General features: G+C 31.2%; 3 protein-coding genes across 7 annotated transcripts; 1 reads left to right on the top strand and 2 right to left on the bottom strand.

Annotated features, from left to right (window-relative positions):
- Positions 1–852: 852 nt before the first annotated feature.
- Jarid2 (Jumonji, AT rich interactive domain 2) lies at positions 853–8,522 on the top strand. Of its 4 annotated transcripts, none has more exons than XM_076766261.1 (13): positions 855–1,169; positions 1,257–1,412; positions 1,563–1,732; positions 1,818–5,274; positions 5,359–5,584; positions 5,672–5,824; positions 5,889–6,087; positions 6,155–6,303; positions 6,376–6,685; positions 6,756–7,162; positions 7,249–7,347; positions 7,420–7,722; positions 7,810–8,522. In XM_076766261.1, the coding sequence occupies exons 2-13, from the start codon at positions 1,327–1,329 to the stop codon at positions 7,894–7,896; spliced, it is 5,646 nt and encodes a 1,881-aa protein (XP_076622376.1). In that variant the 5' UTR covers positions 855–1,169; positions 1,257–1,326; the 3' UTR covers positions 7,897–8,522. The 4 variants fall into 4 exon arrangements, 3 of the variants coding, with proteins under 3 accessions (XP_076622376.1, XP_076622377.1, XP_076622375.1); XM_076766262.1 differs by having other exon boundaries at positions 855–1,067; XM_076766260.1 differs by having other exon boundaries at positions 855–1,412.
- Positions 8,523–8,587: 65 nt separating this feature from the next.
- On the bottom strand, positions 8,588–12,509 carry LOC143342416 (solute carrier family 35 member C2). Of its 2 annotated transcripts, XM_076766265.1 has the most exons (9): positions 12,238–12,509; positions 11,712–12,137; positions 11,493–11,626; positions 11,077–11,304; positions 10,790–11,004; positions 10,641–10,713; positions 10,296–10,548; positions 10,004–10,179; positions 8,588–9,934 (listed from the first exon to the last, which is right to left on the bottom strand). In XM_076766265.1, exons 4-9 carry the CDS (start codon positions 11,284–11,286, stop codon positions 9,581–9,583), a joined length of 1,281 nt encoding a protein of 426 aa, XP_076622380.1. In that variant the 5' UTR covers positions 11,287–11,304; positions 11,493–11,626; positions 11,712–12,137; positions 12,238–12,509; the 3' UTR covers positions 8,588–9,580. The 2 variants fall into 2 exon arrangements, with proteins under 2 accessions (XP_076622380.1, XP_076622379.1); XM_076766264.1 differs by having other exon boundaries at positions 11,712–12,509.
- Positions 12,510–13,788: 1,279 nt separating this feature from the next.
- On the bottom strand, positions 13,789–15,144 carry LOC143342410 (SOSS complex subunit B homolog). The gene is made up of 2 exons (XM_076766254.1): positions 14,640–15,144; positions 13,789–14,518 (listed from the first exon to the last, which is right to left on the bottom strand). Exons 1-2 carry the CDS (start codon positions 15,096–15,098, stop codon positions 14,282–14,284), a joined length of 696 nt encoding a protein of 231 aa, XP_076622369.1. The 5' UTR covers positions 15,099–15,144; the 3' UTR covers positions 13,789–14,281.
- Between the last annotated feature and the right edge of the window lie 887 nt (positions 15,145–16,031).

The following is a 16,031-nucleotide window of genomic DNA, read 5'->3' on the forward strand; positions in this document are numbered from 1 at the left end:
TAATGCACCGGGTGCTGAATCTGGCATCTCTGCCGCTAGTTTGAGCCCGGACTATGTCTACGACACTTGTTCGAAGATGATTTTGATTGGTACACGTAATTGATGACTTTCCCCTCTTTGGAAATATACTGTTGGTTGGTATTCAAGCGACCCCGTAACATGGGACTCATCCGCAGCCAACTGGTCAACCTGCAGCCGTAGGTAAAACCCGCGGCAAATATCCCATGCCCGGGGCCACTCATACACACATTCACACACGCAAAGCATTCATACCGGGTTTGGTGCGCGGGAGTTTTCGCTCCGACCTCCGGTGGCGATCCTACTGTAGAACTCCTAACTGTCCATTGCTACTACACTTCTACAGTTCAACAGTCAAAGTTACAGCGGAACTTCCGCATCTACGATAACACAATGAATGATCTATAAGGATAGAAGCGCCTCTGATAGAAAGAAGAAGGATATACAAAAGAAAAGAAGGCTGTTTTGATTCATAGTTTATTTCAAAAAATACAATCGAGCAGCTCGAACATAATTTTACCCGAACCTTTGTATCCTACACACAATGTTAAATGAAAGAAAATAAAAGATCTATTTATATACTAATCCATTGAGTGTTAATTACTTAAAATCATGGCGTAAAGAAACCACATACACGCATTTCAACGAAGCTGATATTGATTCTTCAAAATTTGTTTAATAACATTTTTCTTAATTTCCCTTTTATTTAAGGCGGCTAAGAAAATTTCCGACAAATCATTATTCAATCGTATAATAACGTCGTAATAAACGTTCCAGCAATTTTTTTCAGTTGGCTAAATTTAATGTGAATGGTATATATTCAATGCACTGTATGCAATGTGAACAAGGCTTGAGAAATCAATATCGTTTTATAGCGCATATCTATGTATATCTAAACCATAGATCAGAGCGTGGTATTTAATCTTATTTGACACAATAAACAATTGTTTGCCCGGTGTGAAGAAAGAACAAACGTTTAGTGATAGTGGATATTGTTGATCTTCATTTACCTGCATTTAATGAAAACTACTTTAAAACGTTGAATGACTGTATAAAGATAGAAATCTTCGGATTTTCTCTTTTAATTTTTTTCATAATATCAAATATTTTCTTTTATTTTCCGATAAGACACGAGTCTCGTTTCTTGTAATGTAATATCTTTTAATAGTTTACAAATTTGTATTTTTTACAAAAACGAAAAAAGAAATAATCATGTAAAAATTTGATTTTCTTTTAAGCACTGATGAATATATCTGTGTCGATACTTCATTACCAATTGACAGAAATATTTTTTAATAAAACTGAAAAATGGTGTTAAGTCGAAATGATAAACGGAAAAGAAAAGAAGGAGATTTGGTCGATCTTATGGAGCCACTCTCAGAATCTCCAAAGAGGTGAGTATTTAATTAAAAATGTTGGCTTTTAATATACTGTTTAGGTTTTAGTAAGATTGTCAGGCAAATAAATATTTTTATAACATTTATCATCTACTGAATAATTTTTAAGAAATTTTACTTAATTGTCGTATTTATTCTTTATTATAGGACCAAAGTACATGCACAAAGAAAATTTGCACAAGGTGCAACAACAGTTTTCAATGCTTCGCATACACCAATTAAAGATAAAGAAAAAACTAAACCAGCAGTTATAACAGAGTTAATAACACACAAACGACCTAATACAGAGGATTTTTTGACATTTTTATGCTTTAGAGGTTATTAAATTTATTATTTCTATAAATAAAATAATTTTCCAGATAATAATTTGTGAATTAACGTTTCGTTAAAATGTTTATTTAGGAACGTCAATTTTACCTCCAAACTTAAATTTCTTCAATGTGGGTAATAAAAAAGAAAAATCAGATTCAAAGTCAGTACGTTTACCAATAGATAAGGTGACATCCTCGACCAGTACGTCGATTGAAAATCAGAAACCAGATTCAAGTCAGAAAACTATTACCAAAATGAAACCTATCGTTACAAATAAAAAGAAGGTTCAAAATACAATACAAAAAAATATTACTAAATTCAAAACTACAACATCCACTATACAAGCACTTAAGAAAAAGTATCAAGAACAACGTCTTGCTAAACAAAGAATTCAAAATAAATTTAAAACGTCATGTGTTATGAGAACAAGATCTTGTACAGAACGAGCTATTTTAAAACCTGGAAACAAATTGACACCTAGAAAATTTCTTCCAAGAATTGAAACTAAGAGACTTGGTTTACGAAGTAGTGTACTTACAGATAAGGTAAAAAAGGCTTCTCCAAAAGCAAAACCTATTCCACCTAAACCAAAGAAAAAAGTTCTTGTAAAACAAAAGAACAGTGATACGTCAAATTCAGATTCTACATCTGAAGAAGAAGAGGAGCCATCAGAAAAATCTGTACAGCAAGTGAAACGTGCAATACAAAAGAATGTTCAGAAAAAGATATGTACAAGGAGCAAATCCGAAATGAGAAGAATCACGCGTTCCCATAGTGGAACAATTTCTCCAAAAAATCTGTGTAGAAGACCAACTAGGAAGACAAAAGAAGCAGCTGCGGTATACATGGAAATTCTTGGAAGAAAACTTGTGAGTCCTGACTTAGAAAATGATGATAATCTTTCTATGGACAGTTTCCCAGAATTACCAAATGCGCGTAAAATTGCTCAAACAGAGAGTGAAATTAAAGCCAAAGTAAAACAATCTATTACAAAAACAATTACAAAAAATAAAGATGGTAAAATTACCTCTATTCAGAGTACATCTAATAAACGTTCAGACAAAACTAAAACTAGTAAAATTACCTTTAAAAGTAAAAGACTCATAAGAGTTCAAAAATATTGTGAAATAGATAGCGACGAAGAATCAGAAAGTTCTAATGGAACTAACAATGCAAGACCTGTTACGAGACGAAGTTTAGGAAAATTAAATAAACCTGCGAGTAGATTTCTTAGATCTTCTTCTAAACCTGTGGTCACGCGAATGGAGATTCAAAATACTGTAAATATTAAATCAAAATCTCAGGTTCAAAGTAATATAAGGTTTAATAAAGAGAAATTTGTAATGAAACGTAAACGAGAACAAAGTTTTAATAAATCATTACCTGAAAAAGGCACAACTTCGAAACAGAAAGAAACGAAAAATACTGCAAATGAAAATACAGACTCTGATGAAGAAACATTAGGGATGTTGCTTAATAAATTGAAAAGGAAAAAAGCTATTCACGAACAAAACCAACAGATTGCCACTAATGAAAATAATGACAATCATACTAATACTAATACTAATGTGGAGAAAGTTGAACAGCCTGTAGATAAACATTCCGCGAAGGTGGATGTTTTGAAAGTATCGGACGATGAAGAATCTTTTCGGGGGTTTACAAGAAAAGCAATATCTAAAGTTTTAAATTCATGTCAAACACATGTTAATGCTAATCTTCTTGCCACAGAAAAAACTACAAGCGTATTAGAAACAACTAAAGCAGAAGAAGTGGAAAATCTAAGTACATCTAAGGAACAGGAAGATAAGAATAAATCATTACTAGAACAAACTTCTCTTCCACCAATGAATGTGCCAAATGACGAATGTATTCAGTCTGAAAAGATTCCGAAGACAAAATCAGAATTGCCAGATGAAACAGAATCTCAAACAACATTGTTAGTTACTACCGAAAAAGAATGTTACCATAAAACAGAAATTTCTTCTACAAACGTTCTAGATATGTCTTTGTCAACGTTACATGTAAGAAAAGAAAAGGTAAACATGTCAAATGAACAAATTGAAAAATGGTTAAATGAAAGTTCCTTTGCCAAAGAGGAAAGTAAGTTAGAAATGGAAAATGTATCTACGTTTAAATACGATGTTTGCGAGAAAAAGTCTGATGTCTCGCATTTATCTATCTCAACAAAAATTCAACATTTGGTAAGACCAGTTAATGTCACACTTTCTAAATTAGCAGAAAAAGCAAATATAAAAGATCGTATGTGCATACAGAATAAATATGTACCCATTACAGCAGTGGATATACAATCTGTTGATATAAAGCAACAAAACGAACCTATTAATGCCAATAAAATTAATACCGATGGAAAAGAAATGATTAAAGGGCGAAATATAAAACTGAGTAAAGATTCGTGTGTTGGAGAAGATAATGATGCACCATTGAAATCCGAACAAAATTCAATAGATGGGTCTACCGAGAAGAAATTGCCAACAGAAAAAAAATCTATATTTCAACCTAGAAAACCATTTTTACCCAAAGTAAAAGAGCGTAAAACAGTAACTCCCAATGCAAATGCATTTTCTCCGGAAAATGAAAGCAGCGTTTATGCATTTGAAAGCGATACCGAAGTCCCGGTTAATACTCCGTTTAGACGCAAAGTTCGTGATTCCAATAAATCGAACGTGACTATTACTTCATCCGAGAGCGATACAAATAAGAGTATAGAAAAAATAATCAAAGAAAGTTGTGAAATGACAGAACCTAAGGAAAAGCCCAACAATGTTCTTTCAAGAAATGACAATAAAATAGTAGAATCGAAAAATACGTCAAATTCAATGTTAAATGTTAACAAGTTTGAATTACCCAAAAACTTTGCAACATTAGCCAATATACAAGTTTTACCATTAGATAAGTTAACAACAACTTGGAGTAATGTAAATTGTAGTGCTTCGATAGCTGTTCAAGTAAATCTCGATGAGAGTGCGCAAACTCAAGAACAAATGCGGGAAAAAGATACCAATCAACAAAAATGTACGGAAATATCTACCCAAACGGAAAACAATAATGAAAATGACGATGAAAATGATGGTCAACTATTTTATATACCTTTGCAAGCTGTTACAAGAAACGGGCCGAATTTAGTTCAAGGGCAACAATTAATTCAAGGTGTAGCTGTTAAACTTGGTACCGAAGGACCAAATGGACCTAATCAAAAAGTTCTTTTGAGGGCAAAGTTAGTTACTAAACCTCCATCGTCGATTGCACGTTGCCCTCCCGTAGGTACAGTGCAACCTACGACTCGTACACCACCAAATTCTGCTTTTGCAACAGAAAATCCAGTACCATCTACCTCTACAAATACAACTTCAATTATGACTATGTCTAATGCTGAGGTTCAACCAACTTCTCCATGTAAAACCGAAAGTATAATACCAACAATAAACAGACAAAATATTGGGATTATGGGGACAGAAAAATTAACAAAATCACCAAAAACGTCCAGAGAAAGGAAAACTTCGATTGATTCGAATAAAAATGGGAAACGGTACAATTATAATTTCATTTTTTATATTGCAGAGTTAAATATTATTACATTTAATTACGTATCTATATATAATTGAAATTTCAGATGTCAAATCAAATCTAAACAGAAGGGTATGGAAATTTGTTCCCCAACTAATAATGTCACATTTCCAAGTGCAAAACATGAGAACAATGAATCACGTTTAGTCGAGGCTCCAACGTTTCACCCCAGTGAGAAAGATTTTCAAGATCCGCTGGAATATATAGACAAAATAAGACCAATTGCAGAGAAATTTGGAATATGCAGAGTTGTACCGCCACCCAATTTTAAAGTAAAATTTATGAAAATAGAATTATTCTTTCCATGTACACCTATTTAAAAACGAAAACATATAAATAGAAAATAATTTTTATTCTAGCCGGAATGCAAAGTATCGGATGATATGCGATTTACCGCGTATAATCAGTATGTACATCGTATGCTTCATAGATGGGGTCCTAACGTAAAGGAAATGATGGCTATAAAAAAATATTTAGCTACCCAAAGCATAACATTAACTCATCCACCTTGGGTAATATTTCTTGTTTAAGATTTAATTTTCACTTTAACACACAAACCATTTATGTCTTTTACAGATTGGTGGTATGGAAGTTGATTTGCCACATTTATATCAAACAGTTCAAAGTTTAGGTGGGCTGAAAGAAGTTATTGAAAAGAAAAAATGGCAAAAAGTAGCAGATGGTATGAAGATACCAAAGTCTGCCCAAGACCGTGTAACCAAATTAGATGACATTTATTGTAAATACTTACTACCATATGATACATTATCTCCAGGTATTTCTACATAAGTATCTTTTAAAAAAACAATTTTTCAATTTACTTATCAGTAAAATGTATTTAGAGGAAAGAGGTAAATTGTTTGATGAAGTTGAGTCTGAGTGGATGAAAAGAGAAAGTAGAGCTTTACAAAGACAAAATGCACCAGTAAATGATAACGAAGAAGATGAAGAAGAAGATAGTTCCGATGAAATTGAAGAATGCATTGTTAAAGTATGAAATTCAATACATATTCATATATTTTAATATTTCTTATCATTTATAGAAATGAATGTAATTTTATAGGGTAGAAATATGCCATTAAATGCTTTTTATCGTATCGCACGAAACACGCAACGTATGTGGTTTGGAGAGAACCAGCGATCTGGGAACGAAGCCGAAGGTGCTTCTGCTGATGAGGTTGAAAGTGCATTTTGGAAGCATGTTGCAGAAAGAAAGCGACATGTCTGTGTGCATGCTGCAAGCATTGATTCTAGTGGTCGTGGTTTTGGATTTTCTGTTGCCAAGAATAGTCCATTTGCTAGACACCCATGGAATCTTAAAGTACTTACTAATAATGCTGGTTCAGTGCTAAGAGCTTTGGGTCCGTTAATGGGTATGTAATCTTTTCTTTGCATTTCTTCTTTTTCTTTTCTTTTTGTCACAAATAATAATATTGTTTATAGGTGTGACAGTACCAACACTTCATGTGGGTATGTTATTTAGCGCATGTTGTTGGTACCGCGATCCTCATGGTCTTCCATGGATAGAGTATTTGCATACAGGTGCTAAAAAGATTTGGTATGGCATACCAGACGAACATAACAATAACTTTAGAGAAGCTCTTTCCAAAATGGTACCGCGATATTGTAAAAATAAGACTATATGGCTACCTTCGGATACAGCGATGGTCCCTCCAGAATTGTTGGTTAGTAATGGAGTATCATTGTGTCAGACTGTGCAAGAACCAGGCCAATTTATAATCGTATTTCCTAAAGCATTTACATCAAGTATATGTACTGGCTATGTAGTATCTGAAAGTGTTTATTTTGCACAACCATCCTGGTTAGAAACTGCTGAACAAGTATTTAAAGTGAGTAAACATTCTTCTATCTTTTGCTATATATGTGTGTTAAGAAAATAATATTTCGTAATAATAATTGTAAATCATCGCTTCAGGACATACAAGATAGCTGTGAGCCATCGATCTTTTCATTTGAAAGATTGTTATTCAATATTATTAATGATTCTAGATCTCACATAGAAGTAATGAAACAGGTAAACATAAATACTAATATTGTATAATGCATTTTGTTTCGTCTTTTGATCTATGTATAATTATATTTTTAGATTTTACCAAGTGTGATTAAAATTCGCGAGAAGGAAATAAATTATCGAAAACAATTAGAATCTGTGGGACTCACGAATACCGAAAGATTGCCGTTGCCAGATAGTAGTAAACGAAAGAAAGGGAAAAAAGTAAAAGAAGACGATGGTGATTTTGAATGTGAAACTTGTCGAGCTAATCTATTTGTTTCATTGATTAGTAATTCACAAGATGACAGTGTTTACTGTTTACCACATGCATTACAATTACTTAATAGAAAGAAACAAGCTTTAAAACATTGTACTTTGATGTACACATACAATGAGGTGAACAACATTTATAAATGACATACAAATAACGAAACTATTTAAAATACAGCTTTTAATTTAATATGTTTTATGTTTTTTACACAGGATGAATTGGATGATTTGATTCACAAACTGGAAGAAAGAATTGAAGCCAAATCTAAAAAGACTAATCAAATCAAACAAGCTAAGTAACGAGTTTAAAAGCTTATTTATTAAATTATATAGATAATAATTATTTATTAATCTATATTAGAGTAATTATCAAGATTTTGTTATATATATATATATCATATATGATATATCATATTTATTCTTCTTATCGTATTACTACAACTGTATATAAAAATAAGTTTGTCTCGTTTTAAGGAAAATCAACTTAGTCCGTATTTAAAAAATTAAATAAAATTAAATTAAATTTTTTAATATGAATACAATTACTATCATTTTATAATATATTGTTTCTACGTATATTTATACAAATATTTGATTATGATTTATTTACATATACTGACAAGCACCAAAATGTGTGAATTTATAAAGTGTTTTAGTGAACTTCATAAAATTATAAAAATATAATCTCATCGAATATTTCTTATTTCTTATAATAAATAAAATCTATAGCAATTGTTATTTAAGAAGTAAGTGAATAGTAAAATAATATCATACTTATATATACAAAATTTATTATGTATACTTTGGAATTATAAAGCAAAACATTATAACATCTTCAATATGAGAATATATAAATTAAATAAATTTTTTGGCCAAGTAACTTAATGTTATTATACAGATGAACCTGTATATCATATAACATAAAACATAACTTTCTGAAAAATTGCAAATATAGTGTTTTACTTACATATTAAAATAAATCATTATAAAGGAATGCTTCATAAACATAGTAGAATTATTATTAAGTAATAAACATTCTTTTACATACATATATATTTATGCACATTATAGAAGAATATTGAACATCAACTTTACATCTGTATACTACAATTTCACTGATAAAATTGTGATTAATTATATCAAATCTTTAGTTGCAATTAATAACAAAAGCCTAATTCTTTTAAACGTGCTTGCCGCTGCGCAGCTCCAACTTCCTCCCTCCAGACTAGGTTTACACACAAAACACTGCCGCGTCTTGCAGTTTTACATTATTATGCATCTGAATTAATATAAAAATTACAAATTTTTACGGTTGCTTCGATAAAACGTTACTGAATTATAATCAGTATATTGGAGAAATCTTTAGACGTAATTGATAACAACTTACAACATGCATGTTTTACATTCAATACTCTTATTATCCTTTATTATGCTGTGCGTTTATCAATGCTTTAATATCCACATATATAAAAATATGTCGTAAATAAAGCAAAAACGACAAAAAATATTCTTATTTATCAGTAAGACATGATTATGCTATTTCTAGGCAAGGAACTCTAACACAGACTGAAATTTTTAGTATTAAATTACAATTGTAGGAAATCTTTAAATAAATACAATTAACATTATTTACGAAAGAAATGTTCCTTCGAAGCTCTGTTTATAAATTTCAAGTAAATATCAAATTATTTTTAATTATTTATAAATTATTTATAAATATGAAAATATTTTTACTCAATGTACTAGTATAGAAGAAAAAAAATTTTTGGTACATTAATATAAAATTCATTCTTAAAAGTATTGCTTATTAATGAAAATTATTAAACAATTTCTATAGAAAGTAAAATACTTACAAGATTTGTAATTAACTTCATATGCAAAAATATGTATAAAATACAGTAAACAGTATGTATATTGAACATGGAATAAGTTCTATGGTAAATAAATTTTTTTTCATTGTACACCAATGTCAATAATCTACAATTTACTGTTCTCTACGTTGCAATATATTACTCAGTATTTGAGTAGAATTCTCATGATCTTTAACTGGATCATCTTCGTCCGAGCTAAATTCCGCGTTCAAAAGATTTGTTAAAGACGTTGATTTTTGAGTTAATAAAGGGAAGTTTATGTCAATCCCCTCTTCATTTTTTAATTTACTATTTGGAGGAGAATTAAATTGTAACTCCATGTTTTCACTTTTTCTGTTCCTATTTGATAATATTTTTTGAACAGTATGAATCATAATTCCACCAAGGCACATTAACAATCCTATGAAGTTAAGACTACTCATTTCATCGCCTTTCCATTCAACGGCCAAGATTAACATAGATATTTCCTGTAAAAATATATATTAAATAAATTTTTCTTATACATATAATATGCAATAGATATAATCTGTATTTACCTTAATTATACCAGTAATTGAAAGAGTAAGACTAGAAGTGTATGTAACAACTAAGAACTCTGTAACTTCCATGTGAAAAGCTATTAAAGCACCCCCAAGTACAGCAGATGTAGTCAATACAATAGATTGAACATCATTCCAGTTAGTACTTTGTATATAACTACATAATGAGGATCCTACAAAATAATTTCTTCTTCAATATAGAAATATGAATCTGTATTAATTGATTTTTATATATTACAGAAAATAATGAAAATCTGTTACAGTGCATTTTAAATGCACATAATTGTACCTTCAAACCATAACATCACTGGTATAATAGGCATTAACATCCATAGTTGCATGTAGTATATCATATCAATTGGACTTTTCATTCCCAGTTTAGATTTTTGCATGATAAGTTGTGTCATGGTCCACCGAATACCACTTAAAAATGATGCTAAGAGACAGATAGCAAATCCAAAACTTTCAAATTGTGTCGATTTATAAGTAAACATAAATAAACCTCCTGATATCATTACTACAATGCATATTAATGACCAAGACTGTAATAAAATGTTTTATTTAATACTTACATTTTACTTGGTCATATTCTATAACTAGTTTCTAAAATACATATAATAACGATTGTTATTACCTTCCTCTCCAAATTTAAGATAAGAGCAAAACCAAGAATGAAAATAATAGTTGTTGACTTTGTCATAGTGTATCTGGATGTAATATGTTAATATATATAATAGTGAATGTATTTTATTTTACTAGCAACTTAAAATAATATATACATACAATGACATTGTTATTAATGAAAGTGCCCAGTTGGATAGACCAACATCAAGACCACTAACTATGCCTATTGGCATTAACATTAATATTATGCTTTGCCAAGGAAGTTTTAATTGTTGTTGTCTCATATAACACGTTCTGACACATCTTATTGCGGCAGATAAGAAAAACTTCACCACTAAATGACATATTACTGCAGTAAGAGGAAATTTAAAACCCTACAATCATAGGGACAATAATTAAAAATTAATGTATAATATCTAAAATAAATTGGAAAATTACTTGCTTACATATGTATCATAAAGCCATTGTAGATAAAATGTTAGGCCCACGGACAAAATAAAATAAATAAGAATTAATACGAGCGTTTGAATGGTTTTTTTCCAACCAGATGTTTCTTTTTTAACTGTGCCTGAAAATTCTTGGACAGGCCAAAGAAAATAGTCTGATGTATCATCTGCATCTTTGGCAATTTCATATTTTATATGTAACTTTGTCATTCTTCAAAGGAAAACAGTCTGTAAGTATAAATTTATATAGTAAAGCATGATAATGGTTGAAATTTTCACATATTAATTTTTAAAAATGATAGAAAATAAAATTCTTTTTTCATTTCATTCCAGCCATGTACTACTTAATTTATTCATTGATTCATAACAACATAGTATAATACTATCTATCTGTATAACAAATATCGTAAACATACCGTCTTATACTCCTTTTGATACATGAAAATTGTTAACAAACTATTACGTTTGACGTTCGACATCTGTTATCGAATTTTATATTCAATAACAGAAATATCCATATAACAACGAAGATATAATTGTTACATTCATTCTGAAAATGTATAATACAGTGAAATTATAAACATGAACGAAAATTAAAAGAAAACAGAATTAAAATATATGTCATTGTTACTCGCCTCGATATTGACATACACAATGGAAATGTGGAACCATGTACAAACATAACCTAAAACCTACGTAAGCCAGTGTGGCCAAATTTGACATAATTGAGTCCATCGACGGCGACACTAGTAACGACGAACTTCCTTAGCGCTTAACGGAGTGGTGGGGAAAGCATATCCTATCGCACGAGCCACATGTTACGCAAGGTCAGCGCTTCACGCAACTTCGGAAAATCGATAAAGAACGTGAATGGGAGCCTTTCGTTCTTGGTCTCTTGAACAGCTGCCGTCCTCGCGTCAATGGCATACAATTTCGAATCTCGACTGCCCAGGCATTTTTACGTTTCGCGCTATATAGGTACATACATATAAGCAAAGTCCATAATGAATGAAAAATTTACACGTAAATACACGTTTTAAGACCCCCTGATCATGTTTTAACTATTGAAAAAAAAAAATTATTTTTATTATTCCTATGAATGAGCATATGTATACATATGTATGTTATTAATACTATTGACTACAAACAGCTCATTTATACTCAATACATGAAAAATAGATTTTGCTCATGTTCATGTTCAAAGGAACCAGAGCTATTCGTTCTAATCGCTATCTACGAAAGATACTCGCCAGGATTATGACTCACAGCTACGTCGGACCAGTCGCGTAGTTTTTACAGGATTGACTCAAAAGCAAGCGTGCCCATATTTATAACTTATATTGTTTTAAATTCGCAGCCATTAGCTCGGTGTTACTCACGAAGAACTTTTCATTGTGAGTAACACCGATTACCAGGTCTCACCACGAGGAGGTTGCTGCGAGTGGAGACCCGAAGAGATATCTTCCAGGGGTACTGAAGAGTTGGTCAGCTGTGGCGGTATTTATAAATGATCATCCCCGGGGTACCGCCAATCAGCAGCCAATTAGGCTTCGATTGGTCGACAGTCGCTTAACGAAGTTAAAATACCGAGCCCTAAAGTCCTACTTGATAAACTATATTCAAAAGATTTATTTGAAAAGTATTGTATTATTTCAAATAATAATTTTATAACAAAGAATGTTTATTATTAGTTCTTAAGTTTTATTTTGCATCTCTCCACTAGAGACCGCATGAACTGCCAAGAGTATGTATTGATTTTTTGTTTCAGTGAACAGCTGAGCGATACCGAGCAGTGCTGCCGACTGGTAGTTATTTGTCGACAAGAAGCAATAACATTAATTTTAATTTTAACAAAAATAATTTTTTCAGAATGATTTCGAAGGTATGTCTATTCACCAAAAATGATTGTAATTGAGCTCCGCAATGATTATCGTACCTGTGAGTCGAAACCCTGGTGAGTAAGGGTATATGTAGATGCTCCTTAGCATGCTGGTGGTATTCTCCGAAGCCTTGACGAAGTACATTCACACGTTATTGACGACAGTTGTCCCTTCCAAGAATCTTGTCATCTTTCAAGTTTTCAAGAAATAGTTCACCAAAATTTTCACCAACGTAACAAATATATGCAACCTATTATCAACGACTCGAAGATACGCAGGAGGAAATATTCACCGATCTAACCTCAAATAAACGATTACTACAAGAACACATTCCTCACAGCGTACCAGACGCGAACTGCGCAGACTGAGGCGCAAACTCTAAAGTTGAAACAACCTGCGCATGCGTCTTATTATGTCAAATAATTTATTTGCGATATCTATTTTTTAAATTTTTATTCTACATACTGATATAGTGATGAAGAAACAATGATAAAAGAAAATTATTTTGAAATAAATGATTATTAATTATTTAATTGAATTTCTAGAAAATTTAAAATAATATATATGTATGCATTGTATATATACAATAATCATTGATAACACAAAATTATTGTTATTTAAAATATAGTAGGAAAGTGAAAAAAGTAAATATCTAATTTTCCATATAATTTCGTATAACTTTTTCAATATTTCGATCAAAGTACAAATAGAAACAATGATCATGTACTTTTTCTTTTAAGCAAAATGTACACTGAGTTAAGAGAATCAAAACTGAAAACAATATTGACCTTTGTATAAATGGAAATAATTGCATATACTAAAAAAGAAATTAATTCACTGCTATCTCCTCAGTGTAAATTGTGTTTGTATGTACATGTAGTTCATCTTTTTGATAAAATATATTTTTAAAAACTACTAAACAAAATTATTCACTAATTAAATGCAGATTACATATTTTATATCACATATTACATTAGTTTATCAGAATAAGTGAGAAATTTTGATACTTGTATGATTTGAAGACAAACCTCAGATTTGAACTTATATAATATATTAAATGTAAAGCTTGCGGATAAGTAAATCAGACGTTTCTATTAAATAACTTAAATATTTAATCATTGATGATGATAATATTTGTATTCTAGTGTTCTTAATTGGATTGTCTTCAATTCATGTTATATTTTAATCAGACTCTATCGTATACATTAATTCTTGAATATACATATACAGCATTGTTAGAAAAACAGTATATTACAGTTGTCCTGAATGTAATCAGTTGCATATTCTTATTAGATATATATAATTAGTCGTTTCTTATTTGTGTGTTATCTACGATCACTGCGTCCACCATTTCGATATCCCCCGCGACCACGAGAATTAGTTTTTGCTGCAACTGTTGTTTTTGTTGTTGTGTCGCCAGAATATCTTGCTGATCCCCCTGGAAGTCCTGAAGTATTACCACTGTTTCCACTACTATTACCATTGCTGCCATTTCCACTTTTTGTTGTTGCAGAGCTACCAGATGTACCAGTAGTCGGTGTTGTTGAATTACTTTGAATTGCCTATAACAAAATAAATTTAAACAGTAACATCAGAAATAGTTGCATTACTTATGGTATTACTAAAATATAATTTAAATTAGTATTTTATCGAGGGTAAAAATAATTTTTAAAGAAAACATACCAAAGGTTGTCTTCCAGGTTGACCAGCAATGTTATTCGCATTTCCATTATTTGTAATGCTATTGTTAATATTACTACCAGGTGGGCCGGATCCACTTTGATTAATCAGTTGTTGTGCCAGAGCAGGGTTTGGTTCGCTCATGTTTAGCTGTTCATTTATGACCATACAAAATTCTCCAATTTTTTGTATGTCCCCATTTTTACCTGAGTATAATGTTAAACATTGTCTCCAAACGGATGCATATCCCTTTGTTAGTCTTACTATATCACCTGGTACTAGAAGTTGACCAGGCTCGTCCCAAATTGAAACATTCATACACGCTGTACTGTCCGCCACTTTAAATGTTCGAACTTCGCGGTTTTCTTTGGTGATGGTAGGATGGCCAACTTCCAGAACAATAAATACCACATTAATGTTTTTCTGGCCCGGCCGTATATCTTTTATTAATACGTATTCCATTGTTTTAATAATCAATGTACACTTTACACTAGAACACTTTGCGAAAAATCACCTGCACAAGTGTATCTGAAAATACTTCAGATGTACGTTCCTACTTTACGGGTTGTTTTATTTGACTTCCCTATTTATCTTTAATACCTGTCAGAGCTCGTATACTACATTGACTTCTTTCTAGAAATACTTAGGGTAACACTAATGAAAGTCTAAAGCTCTCGATTGCGTAAAATAAGAAGTTCATTAGAGAAGTAATACAGGTGTTATGCTGTTGGTAGCTGATAGAGCGAATGTCGGCCATCTTATTCTAGTACGTCATCCAAACACCAGTTTCGCTACTGTACTACAATATGCGCGTCATCGAAACAATTTGGTAGCAGCTGGCATTAGCATGAATGTCACTGTTATTACTACCACAGACGAGATGTAGAATAGATGTTGCATGCACTGTTTTTTCCAGTCACACGGATTGGGGGCTTACGAGTCCCCTTACCATTTCCGTGTCATTTCCAACATTATCGGTTCATACTGGAATTCAAATTTAGCACTCTTAGTGTTTGGAATTAAGATTAAATATTGAGAGAATTTAATTATTTCGGAAGCAATCAAAATTAGATCTCAGGAGCGGCTCTAAACGGTCTCGGACACGTAGCACTTATATCGATTTCGAAATTTATTTGTTTATTCTTCTTTAAAATTTATTTTGTTATATTCCAATTGAACAACGCAAAAGCAGAGAAGTTCATGCAAGATTATTATTCCCTTCATCATGTTAAATTTTATTCAATGTCATTTTATTATATGCCAGAATAATCATCTTAATTAAATAAATTAAGTAATGCTTAATTCTTGTATCGTAAAAAAATTTGAACATTAAACAAATCTTATTAATTTTACATCAAATATACATATATGCACTATAATTTTGTAAATATATTT

Source organism: Colletes latitarsis, chromosome 6 (genome assembly GCF_051014445.1).
Source record: "Colletes latitarsis isolate SP2378_abdomen chromosome 6, iyColLati1, whole genome shotgun sequence".
NCBI classification, from domain to species: domain Eukaryota; kingdom Metazoa; phylum Arthropoda; class Insecta; order Hymenoptera; family Colletidae; genus Colletes; species Colletes latitarsis.

Bases quoted from the DNA above. Each gene is read 5' to 3' on its own strand.
- Jarid2 (XM_076766260.1), top strand. From the start codon at position 1,327: ATGGTGTTAAGTCGAAATGATAAACGGAAAAGAAAAGAAGGAGATTTG. The intron at 5,275-5,358 runs GTACAATTATAA...TTGAAATTTCAG, and splicing joins TCGAATAAAAATGGGAAACG to ATGTCAAATCAAATCTAAAC. The intron at 6,686-6,755 runs GTATGTAATCTT...TATTGTTTATAG, and splicing joins AGCTTTGGGTCCGTTAATGG to GTGTGACAGTACCAACACTT.
- LOC143342416 (XM_076766265.1), bottom strand. From the start codon at position 11,286: ATGACAAAGTTACATATAAAATATGAAATTGCCAAAGATGCAGATGAT. The intron at 10,549-10,640 runs GTAATAACAATC...ATTTTATTACAG, and splicing joins TCTTAAATTTGGAGAGGAAG to TCTTGGTCATTAATATGCAT. The intron at 9,935-10,003 runs GTAAATACAGAT...ATATTTTTACAG, and splicing joins CAATTACTGGTATAATTAAG to GAAATATCTATGTTAATCTT.
- LOC143342410 (XM_076766254.1), bottom strand. From the start codon at position 15,098: ATGGAATACGTATTAATAAAAGATATACGGCCGGGCCAGAAAAACATT. The intron at 14,519-14,639 runs GTATGTTTTCTT...ATTTTGTTATAG, and splicing joins AACCTGGAAGACAACCTTTG to GCAATTCAAAGTAATTCAAC.